The sequence below is a fragment of the Glossina fuscipes genome, unplaced genomic scaffold (assembly GCF_014805625.2).
Source record: "Glossina fuscipes isolate IAEA_lab_2018 unplaced genomic scaffold, Yale_Gfus_2 3, whole genome shotgun sequence".
Lineage (NCBI taxonomy): Eukaryota > Metazoa > Arthropoda > Insecta > Diptera > Glossinidae > Glossina > Glossina fuscipes.
This window is the reverse complement of record NW_023998417.1, coordinates 48442-67824: the sequence shown is the minus strand read 5'-3', so window position 1 is coordinate 67824 and position 19383 is coordinate 48442. Positions and strand designations below refer to the sequence as shown.

The following is a 19383-nucleotide window of genomic DNA, read 5'->3' as shown; positions in this document are numbered from 1 at the left end:
TGCTACTGCTACTACTACTACTGCTACTACTACTGCTACTGCTACTAGTGCTACTGCTACTACTACTAGTGCTACAACTGCTACTGCTACTACTACTATTACTTCTGTTAAATCAATGAGATGAAAACACGTAGCGTGTTTAATCTAATAGTGAGTTCCAATATTTACGAATGAGACGGATGTCTTTGAAGTTTTTTTTAATTGAAAATATCATCAATCAATTCCTTAGTGATGATGCGATGAGGACGTGTAGGATTAACTTTCGGACGTTGATAGAGACGAGCATTTATAGCATAGAGACGTGGCGAGAGATCACAGCGTACATTAAACCACCAATCGCAAACGAATACAGCTTGAGAGAATTGTGTGCCATTTGGACATAGAAAGGACGCTTGACGTCCATCAATATCACAATAATGCCAACCTATAATTATCAAAAAAACAAACAAACATTAACATATAGTTTTATTAAAGTATTTAAATAAAATCACCTTGACATCTGGTTTCCATGTCAGCAAAGAAACCCGGATAAAGTTGTTCGTCACAATAAAAGTTTGTATATGGTATGGCAGATAAAATAGGATAATCAACACCTGGGCGACCTGTAAAAGTTATTGACATATAAATAATTTTTAAAAGATTTCGCCAACAAAAAAGAAAAAACGAATGTCAAATAATCCAAAATGTTTTTTGTACACGAGAATCCCTTCCAGCCTAATTGAATACGCTGCTGGTGAACATGGTTGTATGTGTGTTGTATAAATTTATAAACAATAAACAAGCAGCGAAAAGAAAAAACTAATAAAGTTCAATTTGTTTTTGTGATGCATAAAAGTGTCGAATGCATTTGTCAGATAAAAAAATAACACACACGTACAGCTTAAAAAAAAAAAAAACAAAAACAAAAACAAAACAAAACAAAAAAAAAGAAAGAGATTGTAATTTAAACATTTCTACCAACCGGTCCGGTCCCATTGCTAGCTGTGCGCAAGCATAGACAAACGGACAATCAAATAGGATCAGGCTATGTAAGGCACCCTGGTTGGCTTCTGGTCGTTCATCAGACCTTAAGCATTCATATATGCTGATGGTATATGCACACGGTCTATTAATAAATGAATTTACGAGTAGATGCACTTTAGTTACGGTCGTAAAATTCTGTCTGTGCACAGCTAGTTGTTACGCTGGTGTGGTGTAGTTGATTCTTTCTTTTTTTAAAACGTTTTTTTTTTTTTTTTTCTTATAATTTTTTTCCCAGCGAAAAATGCATTTTTTTTCTTCTTCTTGTTTTTTTTTTTTTTTTTTTGGAAAAGTCTAATGAAAACAGAATTGATTTGCTGCTATACACTGATATTCAAAAGAAAAAAAAAAAAATAAACACGAAAAGCTATACATAAGTGCGAACTCTATTGCGTTACGTACTACGTGAAATCCGTTGCAACAATACGAGCATGGGTGCTTAAGAAATATCGAAATATATATTTTGGATGAATTACACTGCAAGGAAAACTCTCTTGCTTTACGTTATCCAAATCTGCACCAAGAACCCCGATCACGGTGTTTATCGAAGAAACTTGATTTGTTTGTGTTTTGGGAACGGACGATGTTGCTGTAAACTGGACAATCAACCTTAGATAAATTTTTACAATCGAACCCCTACTATGTTTCTTTCTTAGTTTCTTGGTTTATAGCTACAGACTTTCATTCATTTTCATTAACCATGACAAGCCTATGACTATAGACTTTCATTTATTTCCGTTTCATTTTGATGGGTCAAGCGTTGCACTATACAGTTAACAAAAAGGACTTTTTACTATCAACCAAATACGGAAAGCTCCCAAACAATCAAAGAACAGTCCTTCCCAGATCAACTAAAACTCGCTTCACCTTCAAGAAAAACGCACTGTGCGATCGTAAATTCGCCATATGAAAACCATAGAAGACTTTCTCTTTACGTTACGTAAAATATTTCCCGATCTCTTCGCTCTTCGACTGCGAACCACCATGCAATAGACGAAACAGTAATTCGGGACATATTTTTAAAGCGATTGGATAATCATTCTGCGATTGACTAACAGTCGCGGTTGAAAATCAGTTTAGGATTAACTGAATCCGATATCGCGATGATTGGCACGTGCTATTGCAATCAAGACCAGCTCACATATTTGTCATGAACAAATGAAAGGTATTTCGAATTTAAGCAAAAAATTGTTGCGACCTTAGCCGGCACGTATCTACTAAACCCATATAGATATTTCATTGAAAAAAAAATCATCGTCCATTCTTTCCAAATTTATACCTATTTAAGTGACCTAACTAAAGGTTAAAAGGATTCACCTTTACTTTAACACTGAGCTATTGCAAGCAAAAAGTAAATCGTCCTTCAAAAGCAACTGATCTCAGCAAATAGGAATGTTCAGGTTAAAGGTAACAGAGCGGACCAAGAGAATAATCTAAACATATAATAGTCAGAATATAATCTAACGAGGCATGGTCAACGATCCGCGTGAATGTTCGTATTACTTTCCATGTCGATGTGTTCTGAATTGTGTAAGATATTTACGACAATAGTTTAGGGTTTTTCTAGTTGCTTGGCAGGTATAAGCGGAAGATGTCTACTTTTAAACTTGATCTCCTCAATACTCTTCTTCTCATGTCAATATGTATATATGTAGACGATACTAATAGCAAGCAGACGACAGGCTATCAGATAGGGCTAGATTATTAGCAAGTACTTACGCTGATTAACACTAAACCTCTCGAAATCTCTAATGTTTCTGTCAATTTCCACAAAGAACACAATGAATGCCAAGATTAAATTCTCATATTTTTGCATTGCAGCTATGTTTAGATGGCGGCGGCTTTTATGGGAAAAAGTTTAAACAACAACAAAACTATATCTTCAGTGAAAGTACAAATCAATCTTTTTTCATCTCAGTAAGAGTAAGATGTTAAGCGGGCGGACAAATGAACAGTGGCATGACTCTCCTCTTAATCCTTGACCGTTTAATGCACTTTTTCCCAAGTGTCCAAATGGTATACTATTCTACCAGGGCTGCTGGATACAAACAAAAATCCGTAGATATATGTATGTATGGTGATGGTATAGTAGTTATTTAAAGTTCCCCCAGAGGCGATGCCAATGAATGAAATCTTTTCAGTGTGTTCGGGAAACATACGTTAAATACGCAACAAAACAAAAATTTCATCTTGTTTTTATTACAATTCCATTCAGTTTCGGTTGGGGTCATTTAAGCCCAATTATTATTGAAATTTTTTTCAACAACTACTGTAGTAATTGACATGATACTGTAAACGCCTGTACCACCTATACTATACACACGCCCACACATTTTATAGCAATCACTTGTTTGTTGTTAACAGCACGAAGTGCACAAATAAGATTGTGCAACACGTACATTCAAAAAAAAACTTCTTTTTTTCTTTATTTTTTGTATTTCACTTTATTTATTACAAACAACATTATATATATATATATATATATACAAATGTGTGTCATATCTGTCTGTATATGTTTTCGTAAAAAAACATTTTTCTGCATATTTTCATTGCACAAATTTAATCAGAAATAATTGTTCGCATAGTTAATCATAAATTTATTGCCATTTGCGCTTACCTGGTATTGATTTTCCCAATTCCAAATACTCTCGCACGGAAGGACTCAAAAAATTGGTGGGAATTTCTGGTATATCTTTCTCTTGGCTACCGCTATCATCATTTTCCAAATCTTGTTGTGGTTCAGGCTCAAAGCGAATCGGTTCCGGGGCTCGTGGTCGTTTGGCTCTTTTTGCACGTATCGTCTCTCGACAATCTGTAGAAGAAAAATTATATAAAACAATTTAGAAAATTATAAGCGAATGTGATTCAGTGACAAAAAAAAAAAAAGAAAAAAAGACAAATTTTATTCCTCTATAATAGGGAGTGGACGCGGGTGATTTTTTCAAAGTAAAAGTTTTTTGTCGCATAAGCGTGTGTCCCTGGAAAACTTGAAGTCACTCATAAATTCTTTTGCAAATTTCTCTCCATTTTTGCTAAGGATAGAATATTTACCACAAATACTACATAGACAGACGGACAGACAACAAGACAGACATGCTTAAGTGCATGCCAAATTTGAACCTGACCAAGAATTTATGAGGTTTTTGAAGCTTGTTGCAGCGCCTTGTAAAGGTATTGCAAAACAACATTAAATTTTGATACACTATAATATTGGGTAGGCATGGTCAATTTTTTTCTATGTTCGTACAGTCGCTAATACAGTTTCACCCAAAAAACCATTGTTTTATTCCTTTTGAAAAACAGTCCTCAGTTCGCAGTGCTACTGTGGGTGTGCCGTTCGACCTATTTGGTCCACTTTCAGCACCAAGGTGCGTGCAAGAACTTTCAATGTTTTTATCGAAATTCGAAGTTGACAGCTTTTTTTTTGCGGCCAAGATAATGTTCATAACCGACATTGCACTCCCGGACAGATAAATAGACGGACAGAATTTGATGCTGATCAAGAATATATATCTCTGCTCCGTCCTTCTGGACGCGACAAACGTTTTGACAAAATGCACATGTCCCTAATCCTTCGGTGATGGGCATAAAAAAAAAATAAATGAATGAGTAAAACTTGCTATATGTCTTGTTACGATGTATGTATATATATATATATATATATATATATATATATATATATTTACATGCATATACATTACAAAATTTCTCTCTTCGTTTCATATTCTGTTAATCTTATATGGCACGCATTAAGACACAATACGTACTTATTGTCAAGTTTTGTCACATAGCAAGGTGAACTTCATTTTTTTACCAATATGTTCATGTGCGTGTCTGTCTTTCGTTGACTTTATTGCCATAATAATAATTATATTATTTAAGAAAAACGAAAAACAAAAAAAGGGGAAAACTTCATTTGCCTTAACTACGAATTTTAGATACCTTCTGCGTAAGGTAAATATTTCTTATCTTAAGCTATAAGGAATGCAGTTTGGTTTCTTAAAAGCCATTCATAGACGACTGACTATTCATGTGGTTTTGTCCGACTCGGAATTTTAGTTCGAACATTTTAAAACATTTATAGAAGCAAACCAAGCCACTCGATCGGGTGTAGAATAAAGAGTACGACTTTCCATGCATTTAAGCATGAATGCTTCCAACCCTCTCTACCTGTAATCCTTGCGCCTGCACCGACATCAGTCAAAATCATAGAAAAGTCCAAACGTAACATTGGAATATAAGCATATCGTCTCCATCCTATGTTGTTATTGGGTGTAACCAACACACTATAAATGCATTATTTAACATATATTTCTTCCAAAGAGAATTCCGTTTCCATATTTTCAAGTAAAAACAATGTAACTTAAACTTGTTATGGCCAAAATAGCATGTTTTTCTACTTGGCTTTAAGACCAAAATATTGCAAAAAAGAAATTTGAAATATTTTTCAAAAAAAAAAAAAACACAAACTCAAATTTATTAAGAAAAACTTCCGAAATAGATTGAATTACAAAAACAACAACAACAATATAAATAAAATAAAAAGAATGCGTTGATTGTCTCTCCTATGTAAACCAGTAGCATAGCGTTTTATGCTTACATGCATGTTGGTAGAAAATCACTGTAATTATGCATGTAAAACACAAATGAATTACATTCATCTAAACGCTAATTTTGGATATCACTGTGTCGCACCTATCTTATGAGAATGACAGGCGGAGTGAAACTGTCATATAACAAGCGTTATTCAATGCAATTACCATACGGTTTTCACTGTCGGGCTATTCGTCATGAAAAAGATGTATGCAAATTTCTACAATGTTGCTATGGCATGAGAAAAGTTTAAGTTACCAAGAGTCATAGTAATCTCTTTGGTTTTCCTCTTGAAATTGTATGAAGCATCCCGCCACTCGGAAACACTTTAATATCTCGGTTTTCGATACTGAACGACAATTCCAATCGAAAATGTTTTTATCATATTTCAAAAATAGCCCTTATATCTGTTTTTTAAAAAAAAACACATCTTGAGAGCGGTTAACCGTACTTTTTAGCTTTCATTATTAATATTTACAAACCTTTGGCACTTCAAAGATGTTTTTTTTTCAACTAAACTAAAAATTGGAATACGACACTTTTATTATGTGAAAGAAAAAAAAACCATATAATCATTATACCCTACACAATTCATAGTACCAGGTAAATTAAGTTCGTGCGGACGTATGTAACACACAGAGAGGCGTAAGATAGACCCATGTGTTTTATTATGCCGATCGATGCAGAATCATTTTCTGAGCTTATCTGTCCGACTGATGTCTGTCCATGTGGCCAAGCACAAACGCTATTGAAAATAGTTTGGATAGGTTCACTTTTTACAAGTTCAGTTTTCGATAAAAACTCCATAAGCAACACCGCTTCGACGTTCTAAATTGTTATGAAAAATTTCGTTCGACGAGATATTTTTTGAATCCCCTCTCAAATAGCTATTCCGACGAAAACTGAATCTTTCCTTGGTAAGAAGGTATAATTTTCAATATTTCATAATGAAAATCATCTTATAATATCGACAAATATCGACAAAAGGAAATCAATTTTTTCGAAATTGGACCGTGTAGGTCCATTTCTTGGACACCACACATAAGGATGCTCATGAAACGTAAGCCCTTACATGCCAAAAAGGCCTAATTGTTAATTTTTTATGATGAATATATTTTGATGATGATAATATGACATAAAAATTAAATGGAGCGAATTTGAACTAAATGGGTCAATTGTTTGGCTCCTTACAAGATCTCTTAAAACTTCAGAAAAAAGTTTCATTTTTAACATCTTATGATCAAAACTGGTTCGTTACATCAATTTAGTAAAAAAAATTAACCGTAGGGAATTTCGATCCCATAGACCTTTTATTTGGAACTTAACATATGTAGGGCTTATCATGAAAAGCAAACCCTTCAGGGATGCAGAGCAAATCTGACTTTTACTTATGACGGAAATTGATAAATTAATAAAATTTTTAGAAAGTAAATTAAATTTGATGAACTTGGATCGCGGAATGTAAACTTTTCGCCATCCTCCAATGCGGAATTTTATGAAAAATGTGCTTTTTTATTAAGATAAGATGCAATATTTGGAATATTATTACCAATAGGTGTACTAGGCGAAATGGTGTAGGGTATCTTTTGATCAGCCTTGCTAATAACGAGTCTAGTCCATAAGAAATACGATGTCGGCATATAGTAGATATAAAAAGGGGGAATAATTAATCCATTTGGAATTAAAGGACAAGACAAGTTCTTGTAAATTTTTCGTTGGTCCACACCCTCAATATAATTAGAAAAAAAAAATATATATATATATATATATATATATATATTTAATATACATGTCTACAAGTAAAAAAGTGCGTATAGGGTTTTCAAAATATCGATTTTCGGGTATATACAGAAAAAGTCGCAAATAGGGTTTATATACACTTATCGATAATCGTCCTCTCCTGCCAAATTTTACTAAAAAATATAAATTTAAAATATTATTTTAATGTAAAAAATTTGAATGATGGATGCTGCGATACGTTATGTTATGGAAAATCAGATTTCAAGTACCCGCCTATTCTCATACAATGATATTTGGAATATTACATTATAAAGAGCTCTTTAGATCATTTCTGATTATTTAAAAAAAAAAAAAAAAAAAAATTGATTTTCAGAAAAATTTTCAATGATTTTTTTTCCCTTCTTCATGAAATTAATTTTGGGAAGAAGGATCTTAAGTGATATGAAAAAAATTTCTTAATAAATTTTTACATTTAAAAAACAAAATCTACTTTTTCGATTAACCATTTTAAAGAATCGGTTTCGATAACGTCCCTACTACCATTACTTCATGAAGAGTATTTCCGCCTCTTTGTTTAGAAAAATGGAAAGCTGTTTTAATATTATAAACAATTAGAGAAGACATGCTATAGCATTCATGCCTTGCTACATAAATGCTTTAAAGCAAAAGACATTGAACGCTCGCCCAAAAGTCATTAAAGTCAACATCCTCTGCTCACTCTCTAATCTTTTTTTTTTTTTTCTTGTTAACAATCTCTAAATTAAATTAAAAAAAAAAACATAAAATTGGAGTTAAAAGTGATTTAACAGTCCAATTACACATTTTGAAATTTACACACTTTTTTTTTTTTTTTTGAATAGCCTTTAATTTTTAATTAAACGCTCACAGATTTAAAATCATTTTTACAAGCTTACGGAGAACACAAACTGGTTTATTAATATATACATTAAATAATAAATGAATGGGAATATAATCTGAGATTAAATAAGATTTTGTTTTTTAATTATTGTGAATGAAACTAAAAGTGAGAATGATTTGGATTTCATCTACAAAATCCATAATAGAATTGTATAGCTTGTAAAAAGTTTTTTACAAATTCAGATTTTTTATCGTCAATGCGCGAAACAGAACTCACTCTATTATGATGTACATTTGGCCAAAGTAATAATTAAATTAATTTTATTGAATATCATCTTTTTAATTGAACAACGTAGAGTTACATTATGCTTTACATTCACTTTATAATCGAGGATACGCTACAACTTTACATATTAAATTAAAGAGACAGATGATGATTTAAAAATGGCAGGCGACTTTACAAAAAAAAAAAAGATTTGCCCCAAAAAAAAAATAAATAAAAATCTTATGAAAATGACAGAGTTGCGCCTTTCTGATATATTTACCTTCAAAATATGTTTTTTTGCGATAGCTTGCTTGATGCGCCCTTCCTTTGAGAATATGACATTTCAAAATAAAGAAACTCAAAATTAACAAAGAGGTGCCATGATCTTGACAAGCAACAAGTAACAGACAAATAGAGCGGCGGCAGCAGCAAATTTTCATATATCAAAGGTAAAATTGACTAAAACATTTTATGTATAACAAATCAAGAAATTAGTTTAGCGTGGCGATACCTATACCTAAAAACTGTAACATGTACCTTTTTCACCTTTGTGTGTATGCTGCGAATTAATCCTACCAACGTTTAGATGAAAATGAAATCATTGCCTATAAGTTAGAGTCTTGAGGTATTATGATGCGGTTCTGTAACCAATTCCCAAACTTGACCTAACTAATCTAAAGCTCAAGCATTGACTGACTTAGCATACACTTGTCGACAAGAGAAAAACGATGATACAAATAAAATGCCGTGTTTATGATTAAGTGAAAATCTTACACCAATGTATATATATATATATATGCTTTACACAGTTCCTGCATATTACCAGTTGTTGTAAATGATGAAATGATGAATGAGATAAAAATTAAACCATTGCTTATAAGTTGTAGTCCAGAGGTATTACGATGCGGTTCTCTAAGCAATTCTCAAACTTGACCCAACTAACCTAGAGCTCAAGCATGCATTTGTCGACAAGAGACAGGCGAACGTACAAAATGCCACATATATATGATCAAGTGAAAATCTTACACAGATCACCCGAATATATATTTGGTGGACATAGTTCCTGGATATTACCAATTATTATCAAGCCACAATGCATCGGTGGCTTACCACTACCTGTTGTTGTAAATGAAAGGAAATTCAGAGCAAACCTCTATTCCTTGGAGATGGGTATGAAAATTGAAATAATGTGCAAAATGGTGGCCTAAAGTGCACAGATTATATTAAAAGCTCCGAAAGACGTATCTCACCAAAGCAATTGAAGGGTAGTTTTTACAAAATTATTGCAATATAAAAAAACTATGCTGCTATTAATATTGATTTTGAAAGACTAATCGTCGTTTAAAGTAACTATGTTGTGTTTTTTTAACCTATATTTTTCTTATTCCATTATTCCTCTTCCGTTGCATTATTAATTGCAGTAGATTTTAAGGCTTACTTTTTATATTCGACGTAAATCACTATAACGCAATCCTTTAAGTTTCAATAAAATTGTAATTAAGCAACAAAATAAATATTTCCAATTAAAAATAAAATAAAAAAAAAAGCAAAGAACAACAACAAAGTATACACATCTTATATAAACAATTTACAACGTTACCTCGTCATTTATTGTGTAACGTGACTGGTATGTTATTTATAAATTTTAAATTTATTAATAACAATGTGTGCGTACGTGTGTGTATTGCTTTTTTACTTTTGCCGCTTTTCCACGTTAACATTTCCTACATAATATTTCTGAAATCACCTTATACCGGTTGAATTTTACTGCTTTTCCGCATCGTATAGCGCGGCAGCATGATGTATGAAAAACGCATTTGAATGGTTAATCCTGTGTTCGTTCGTTCAGACGATTTTCATAAATTAAGCTTATTATTTAATTGTATCCTTGATAGGCTGATTATCAATTCAACCCACCGCCGCAGCCAAAAATAGTTAAGCGTGAGATTGCTTTTGTCTTTTTCTTTTTTATTCTCATTCTCACTGCATTTTCATGTCTATTTATTTGACTTTTCATCGGATAGTGAGTGAGTGAGTGGTGTGAAGTATATATTTTTGTTGTTGTTCATGTTGTGTGCGTGTGTGTGTGTGGTATAACGGTCTGATTTCAGGAAAGAATAAACAAATTATTGTGGTCGCAAGCAATCCCACCATAAGGATATAAATTTAATAAAGGCTACAACAAATAACAAACTTATGCACACGAACACCGCACACACGTACACATTTGTTGCTCTCTCTCTCTCTCTCTCTCTCTCTCTCTCTCTCTCTCTCTCTCGCAAGCATCGACTTGAAAGTATATGTCAAGAAAGTTATATTCACTTTAAAGCGACTTTTGCATGTCACCTAATGAAAGTGTTGGTCCGTTTCTTAAAGCAGCAATGAAGCTGCAGGGACGTACATATTTATGTATCTATTGTACTTTAATCCTATATCATATACACTCTCTATTAATTAAGCTCACGCTAATCATCATTGCTTGTTTGCATTACATAATGCTAAATATTTATTTTTACCACTATATATACATTCATCTGAACATTGGATGGGCATTGAATTTCACTTTGTTGCATTTGGAACTAATATGTGCAATGAACTATGGAAGAAAAGCCGTGAAATATTCGAAGTTAAGTGCAAATTTTATGCCGTTTCTTCTACTCTCGCGTAAAGAAGCCCAGATCAATGAAGAACTTTGGAAGAACTAAGCAGTTGTGCTATGTACGGCTTCTGCTATATGTAATTCGGATGAGTACAGCTCTCTGCCTCAACGGAGAGAATGGTTATAGAGTAGACAAACCATGCATTTCTTTATTAAATCACTCACTCAATCACTCACTGCAACAGAAGTTTAAAACAATGCTATCGGATTGACCTGGAGGATATTTTCCATTTTTATGCAGGCACTAATGGGGCTTCTTTTTTTTTTGGCTTTTGAAAGCAGAATTTTGCTCGCTTTATATGGCATCTGACTGGTTTGCGTACAAGCACCACCAATGAATCTCTGATCTTTTAATTTTTATGACCGGGAAAATACTCCTTAAAAACGGAGGAGTGAGACCAAGAACAAAGTCAATTCAAATTTTGATACTCGTTCAGAATATTATTATTATTATTATTAATTTCGCTAGAGAAATAAATTCTAAGACTAAACTCTTAAAAGCACTAGCATCTAAAGGCTATCGGCTTTTATTATAAACTCTACCGCACTTGAGATTCGAACCCACGACCATTGATTTGCTAGTCGAGATGCCTCGCCTTCGGCTACTCAGGCGGATCGTTGAGAATATTTATGATACATATTCGAAATGGTTTGCCGGTAGAAATATAAAGGTGATAAAGAAAAAAATTCAAAGCCATTCACTATGACTATGACTCTCTTAGTAAAATGGTGTAAAGGATACAAAATACGTTGCGGTTTTTGAATTTTTTTTATTAATCAATTCGAGACTTCCGATATTCTTTTAATCAAATATATTTTCGAGATGTCAACTTTTTTCTTTTGTTTTTTTTTTTTTATGTTTTAAAGGAACTCAATGCTTTTTATAATCAGAGCATTGCTGGTTTTTGAATTCTGGTTTTGCTTTTCATTCAATTCGCTCAAAATATCGTGAGTCGACGGATTGCTTTTTCTTAACAGTCAGTCATTGCATTCTTTTAAATATCTACGTAATGTCGTTGCTACTTTACAAATATGATAAATTTAATGACATTGTTTGTATGTATATTTTTTTCTTTATTTTTTTTTTTTTTAAATTTTAATTTATTTATTTTTAAGGCGCGAGACAAACTCATTATAAATGCATTGTCTCCGTACATGTTAATTGTTATTTAAGTGTCCTCTTCCAAAGTCAATGCACAGCCTTTTAATGCGCAATTAATTAAATCCAGAGCATAAGGCAAGTAATGGAAAATACGGTGCCAAAATATATACATATATTTTTTTATATATGTATGGTAAAATATGAAACAAAATCTTATATCTCACCTCATCAACTCAAAATTTAAATCCATATATGCATATATGGCGACTGTTATGTCATTAGTTTTCTTTGCATTCATTTTCTTTGTTTCTGTTCATTTAAATATGAAAATAATTAAATAGGAAATCGTAATAATTATAAATGTAAATTTTCATTTTGCGGGAATTTAATTGAGTGCGTAATGTACGCACAAAAAATAGTAAATAAAAATAAATAAATAAAACAGAAAGGAAGAAAAATGAAATCAGAAGCAGACCTTAAAGCAGTAGTAAGTTATGAGCCATCAAGGCAATTAAAAGGATATGTAAAAGTGTATAGTTATTATAGTTATAAGGGTGTTCCACAAGTTTTTTTACCCGCCACGCTATGTATGACCTTGAGTTGGCTTTTTGTAAACGTACAAGCTTATTTATTGTTCGTTTATGTCATTGTCTCACAGGCCTTTGCAAAGTACGTTGGCAAAGTCTCTTTTAAAATCTATCCCTACATCGGTCCATATGGATAGCCAAGAAAAGCATTTGCGGCATGTTATTATTCATTGCTTTAGAAAAGGTAATATGAAGGTGGGTACTACCATTTGTTTGGCAATTATCATTTGAAAAATAAAGATCGCAGCATCCGCCCAGCAACAACGGACCTCATCAAGATTATTTATTTATTTATTTATTCCACTTATACAAGAAACTCAACTAAAACAAAATGGCAGTCGAGTTCAATTGACTCTTAAGTAAATCTTAAAATTATTTAATAATAAAACTTAGTATAAGTACAATAAAACAAATAAGGAGGAAAAAAAAAAAAGAAAAAAAAAAAAAAGCATGTACACAATTAGCATAGAGCCACGCCCACAACCGATACAGGACCAAATTGCAAGTGAACCCCTAAGCCATCGCAAACATGCATAAGCTTGGCAACCGATAATTGTTAACAACAAATTAATTTTCGACTCATAATGACAAAATCTAAGGTTAAATCAGTTTAAGTACGACATAGGTAAATCGCGGTTGTTGAGCAATATTGCTTTAATAGACTTTAAAGAGTCCGTTAATGAGAATAGATGATAGACATCATTTAGGTTCTTGCAAACAACTCTGAGCGTGTTAAACAGTTCAAAGTTATATTTGCATTGACTAAGCTTTATCAACATAAAGTACCTAGAGAAGCGGTTAGGGACATTAAAGCAAATCTCACGAAGTAATGCGGGCGAATCAATTGCACCATTTATTAATTTGATTAGGAAGGAAACCCCAAGAACAAATCTACGTTTCTCGAGTGACGGTAAGGATAACATTATGCTCGCTGATCCCAGCAACTTTCCCAGGACAACGGTATATAATTATTTAATCAAGAAGGGATATGTCGTTTGTTGATTTCGCATAAAAAAAAAGAAAAAAAAAACTAATGCGGCACCCTAATATGTATAGATGTATAGATGCAAAAACGCGATGATAAACATCTCCTACGCCACAATATGCTTCTTCATTTACATTCGTGGTGCTTCGCAAAAAACTTTCATATGAAAAGACACCTTCTCTTCTATCTTCTTACGAGCCGTTATATGGAGTTAACTTTCGCATGAGCTAAATTTAAATAAATTAATTTTCTTGCCAAAGATCCTCTTATTCTTCACCTATGTATCTCTAAGATCATAATCCTTGTTATCTACCTTTCCCTATGAACCAATTTTTGTTTCGAAAATCTTTTTATTGAGGTAGGATCCATAAAAGATCCATGTCTTCAGTGTAGTCAATTTTAATTTCTACTAATTATTATTAATCAGTTTTGGTCATTAAATATTAAAATTTGTGGTCCTTTCGGACAACAAACGACGGTTTCGTCATTTAAAGTTAAGTTAAATTAAGTTAAGTACAAGATCAAAGTCGAAAAGAACGCCTCAGAGACCCCTGAAAGTACCTGGGGATCTAGAAAGCACGAAAATTTGCCGCTTCAGCAATAGCATCAGCGACATTTTATTTATTTCTATCTGTTTATATCAATCTGATCCGGGTTTTTGATGGAACGGTTCCAGTCGCAAAATGGTAAATGTAATGCAGTGGTGCGTAAATTTTTCGATGGATAAAGAAATAGACCCTGAGTGAGAAAAGGGACCAGAATGTAAGGCAGAGAACAGATCGAAAGATAACCGTAAACCATTTTATTATTATCAAAAACCTTACGATTCCGTCGACAGTTAATTGTTTGCTTCACTCGCCAAATCGATTAACTTCATTTTTGGAATTCTATTAAATCTTCAATATCAAAGCACTTCATTAGCTCCCAACTGTACACATTCAAAACAAATTTGGCTAATAATAAGTATTAACACCAGTAAATGACAAAATCATTTTGGCCATTAAATAATAAAAAAATTTATTTATAATATTTTATCATTTTTCTCAACTTTTTGTTTTATGGAGTTAATCGATTTGGCAAGTGAAGCATCCAGATCCAGATCAAGCGAAGAAATATTGAATGCTGTTAAGAATTTCAGAAGCATTATAAGCTTTACAAGCATTTTTCGTAACTCAAAATTTGAAGCATGAACGTTGAAACGTGTCCGTTCCTCTGTCCCTTTCGTAAAAAGTGCCTGAAAACATATATAATAGAATTCAAGTTCCGTCAATATCCAAAACGTATTATTTCCACATTGTGCTCACCTGACATTCTGTATGTCATTCAAGTCATTCCGTTTTTTTTTCTACTTTTTTACCGTTCAAAAGCGTAGTTGAGATCGCTTAAATATTGAATCGATTATCCAGTACATATGCAGTACATACAGACATGAAAATTGCAAAGTTGATGCCACTCAATCGTATTCATATTTCAATAAGGATTTCCTGCATTAGGTGTAAGTTGCGACATTCTCTTGCGATGGAGATCAAGTCAAGAGACAAGTAACTTTCACAAGGCTTCTTATTTCCTCGTTGAATTTCATTGTTATCGCAAATACTTTGTAGTTTTATTCAATTAAGTAAATTGCTCAAGTTCTGCTCGTTGTAGTCGCACGCTTACAATATGCAATAAAGTTTCTGACATATAATAAATTTAAAGAAAAACCTTGACATTTGCAGTGCAATACAACTTGAAAATATAAAATTTGTTCTGACTTTCATGTAGTATTTAAAAAAAAAAAAAATTATTTTTAATATCAATAGAACACTCACTATAGATACTATATATATATATATATATATATAATATATATATAGTTTTAAAGTAAATGTTTAACCCAATTCTCACGTCTTTTCATACACCCATAGTTAGTATGAATTAATCTTTAAATTAAAATTAAATTAATTTGAAAATTATGCGATAGACTTTTTTTCTTTTTTTTTGTATATTTTTTTTTTTTATTTGTATAATCATGGTTAGATCTTAGAGGTACTTTCTCTTAGCCTTACTTCAGAATGTCGAATGAAAGCAAACTAGTTTTTGGCATTTTTATTCGAAAAACCCAGGAAGTAGACAAAAGATATCAAAAACTATTTTTGCTATGATTTATCAGAAGAATTGAAGTTAATTTAAATAAACACATATATACGATATTTTATCCGTTCACCGTTATCCGTTCAAAATATTCTCATAATAGCAGAAATTGATAAAGAAAACTTCTTTCGAACTTCTCTAAATAAGATAAAAGAAAATTTCATCCGGGTGTTAGAAGTAAAGTTAACACTAGGGCTATAAAATAGTTCGCATTAGCCTGAGCAAATCCAATTCGTAATTTAAATAAGACAGAGAGACAAACATAGATCGGTTCAGTAAGTGATTCTTACACTTAATACATCCTTGTACAACAAGCTGTGTAAAGTTTAGAATCCAATAATGTAAGTAACGTGTATTAGTGTTAGTTACTCCCCAACAATCACAATGCATATGAATAAGGCTTGAAAAATGTTTATCTCTTCGAGGCTTATTATGATGCTCCAAACCATTTGAATGCAAAATATTTGTGTTTGTTTAAAATCTGAAGATGAAAACTACTTTTTTTTTTTTTCATCACATTCTTTCATTTCACATAATTTCATTCACAATAAAGCAATTAAATGCTTAAATTTAATAAAATAAATTATGTAAATACTTATGTTATTAATGCGTTTTTTAAGCCCATATATGGGTTTCGCTATGTTTCACTAATTTATTCAATCATGATAATGTCAGCGTTACATAGAGATGATGATGATGGCGCATAAACATCATTTTATGTACACATATACATACATGTACGTACATGTATTTTCTGCGGTCGACTGACTATTGCTTATAATTATGTCATTGATAATTATTATTGCTGCTGCTGTGTTATTGTACAAAAGCACAAATATTCAAAATGCATGCGAACATAATTCGTTAATATGGATTGTTAATCGTCCACACATTAACGCATTTTAAAATAGCAAAATAAAATAATCGATAAAGCAAAGCAATTCATCGTTATTCATTTATCTTTATATAATTCATATATATGTATATATATATACACGAGGTATGTTAAAAGTAAAAAGATGATCTTATGCTTTATTTATATATCAGTATTTACTTTGTCCCCTTCAAGATAATCTGCTTTAGATATGATACACTTGGGTCAGCGCTTTTTCTCAATCTCGTAGCACTTTTGACAGGCGATTTTTGGCATAGCCTTGAGCTTTGCCAGCTATGTGATCTTCGTCTTTTCTTAAGTCCTTTCAGTCAGAAAAAGTTCCAGCCCCTTTCGAGCAAATCTGGGCCGTCGTTGAAGTCATTCAACAGCTCGTGAGCGATGTGGAACAAAGTTAGCTTCCTCATGTTTCATGTCCAAACTTCCGAAAAAACTGTATGATTTGAGCCCACCGATATGGTGACATTCTTCTCATCAACTTTTCCAATAGTGAATCGACCATTCTCCATAACAATTTTCTGCCCTGCGTCAAGGTCATAATCATTCACATCTTCTCGTCCTGCTGTGAAGAACTTTGCTATTTATAAACGTTTTTCTTTTTTCAAAATGCATTGGCCAAAGGTCGCAGTCAAACTTTTAAGGGAGTTGGAGCACTTGAATTTATTTTTTACAGAAAATTTAACACAAATTTCGTGCTTAATTTTTTTTGGGTAGCAAAGAATCGCCAAGCACACCGAAACACACACAATTTAGAAACAAATATGACTACAAGATGGCTGATAACGTTAACATAACGCATCCCAACATAACATACAACGGGGAAAAAATTCAAAAATCGATTGTACGTAGACCACGATATTTGAAAAGTTCATCTTTTCTTTTGAACACACCTCGTATATACATATATAATCAAGAGTGAATTTTAACGAATTCAACTTGTTCGCAGCTATGCTATAGCTATGACATCTATACTAACAAAATCGAAAAATCCGATTCGAACTAGTTTTCTGAAATTTCTTTTTCATTTCAATTAACTCAACAACAAATTAATTTCCTGGTAGATAGCTAAGCAATGATAAGCGCAAGCGTGAGTTTTAGAATTTTCGTTATATTTTAACGGTTCACTTTCTCAAGGGCACGGATGCATTTTAGAAAAAGAAAAAGTTATTATACAAGTTGAGAGGGAAAATTATCTGACATCGTAGTACTTGATCTCTTCTTGCTCTTGCGGAACGATACGATCTCGGATGTCTCCAGTAAAGAGTTGTAATGCAGGAACATCTTGAAAATTAAATTGAGATTAAAATATCTTTTATTGCGTTTGACAGAAGGTGGGCAATGACCATAAATAAATTTTCGCATACATTTTCTGTATCCCTGTACCAAAAGCATAATGTAACTCAACATTATACAATTGTGCTGAGAAAAGCAAAAAATTAACAAGTCAAAGTGTGATCGCGAATTTGCAACTGATTCGAGTCAAGCGAACACATAGATTAAAGTGTGTGCGAAAGGAAAACTACAAGAAGGCATTAAAAATATTGAATGCTTTCTATTGAAAGCTTTTACAATAAAATCACAAATAACTTTAAAGGAAACAAAATCATAGAGATTGCGCGAGGATCGATTCCGCGAATAAAGACTCGGGTAGCAATCGAATACAATTTTCTTACTTGTTATACGGTTGGAAAATAGGAACAATAAACCAGCGAAAGAACAAATAATCCGAAGCTTAGCTGTAGAACTATATATATATATATATATATATAGAAGAGAAAAAGAGAGCCGAGTTCTTTAATATCCTTCAGTTACTCTTAAACCATATTCGTATGCAATTTAACGATGTTACTATAAATATGCGAACTGTAAAGGTTAGCAAAAAAGACGTGATATCAATGCCAATTATAAATGGATGGGAGATCCATATACCTACTTATTGCTTATGCTTTCCGGAAGTAATTCACTAAACAAAATTTGGAGATCGTACTATTGCTTTTAACAGTCGCATAGACAGGCAGATAGACTACAAATGCATGCTGCGTGAATATATCTTCGGTTGACAGCCGAAAACCCTTTGAGAAAACATAAGAAGGAATTACACTTGTCAACTGACGATATACGGGTCTTACGGACGTCCAAAGCATATTTCCGTTAGTTACAAACATATGGCAGAAGTGAGATGCTGCGTCCCTTTTTTTTATGACTAATCACCGGGGGGACATGCTCTGTTCGCTTAAGGCGAAGGCGGTCAACAATAACTGAGAAAAGAGAAATAAAGAAAGAAATAGAGAAGTGGTGGCGCCAATCTAGTGGATGTCGTCAATCCTTTACAGACTGAGTAATCAATACAGCTGCGATCAAAGCAAACTCTACCGCACTGCGATATTTAAAAGCGCCAAGCGAGTATGATTTTCTTGTTTGTTTCATTTCATGCTAAAAAACAATTACTTTTCCTGCTTTACAAAAATAAAAAAAAAAAAGCAAAAAGCAAAGAGCAAAAAAAAAATAAATAAATAAAGAAGTAAAAACGGACCGTAACAAAGATCTAA

At 32.6% G+C, this 19383-nt stretch overlaps 2 protein-coding genes across 5 annotated transcripts in view; one reads left to right on the top strand and one right to left on the bottom strand.

Annotated features, from left to right (window-relative positions):
* LOC119635076 overlaps positions 1-19383 on the top strand; it is a 109373-nt gene that overhangs the window by 65870 nt on the left and 24120 nt on the right. The window lies entirely within an intron of this gene.
* LOC119635079 overlaps positions 32-19383 on the bottom strand; it is a 28862-nt gene continuing 9510 nt past the window's right edge. For all 3 annotated transcript variants that reach the window (XM_038029640.1, XM_038029641.1, XM_038029639.1), the window contains 3 exons: positions 3638-3832; positions 492-602; positions 32-424 (listed from right to left, as the gene is read on the bottom strand). In XM_038029640.1, coding sequence (XP_037885568.1) covers positions 198-424; positions 492-602; positions 3638-3832 — 533 coding nt within the window. In that variant the 3' untranslated portion in view covers positions 32-197. The remainder of the gene's footprint in view (positions 425-491; positions 603-3637; positions 3833-19383) is intronic.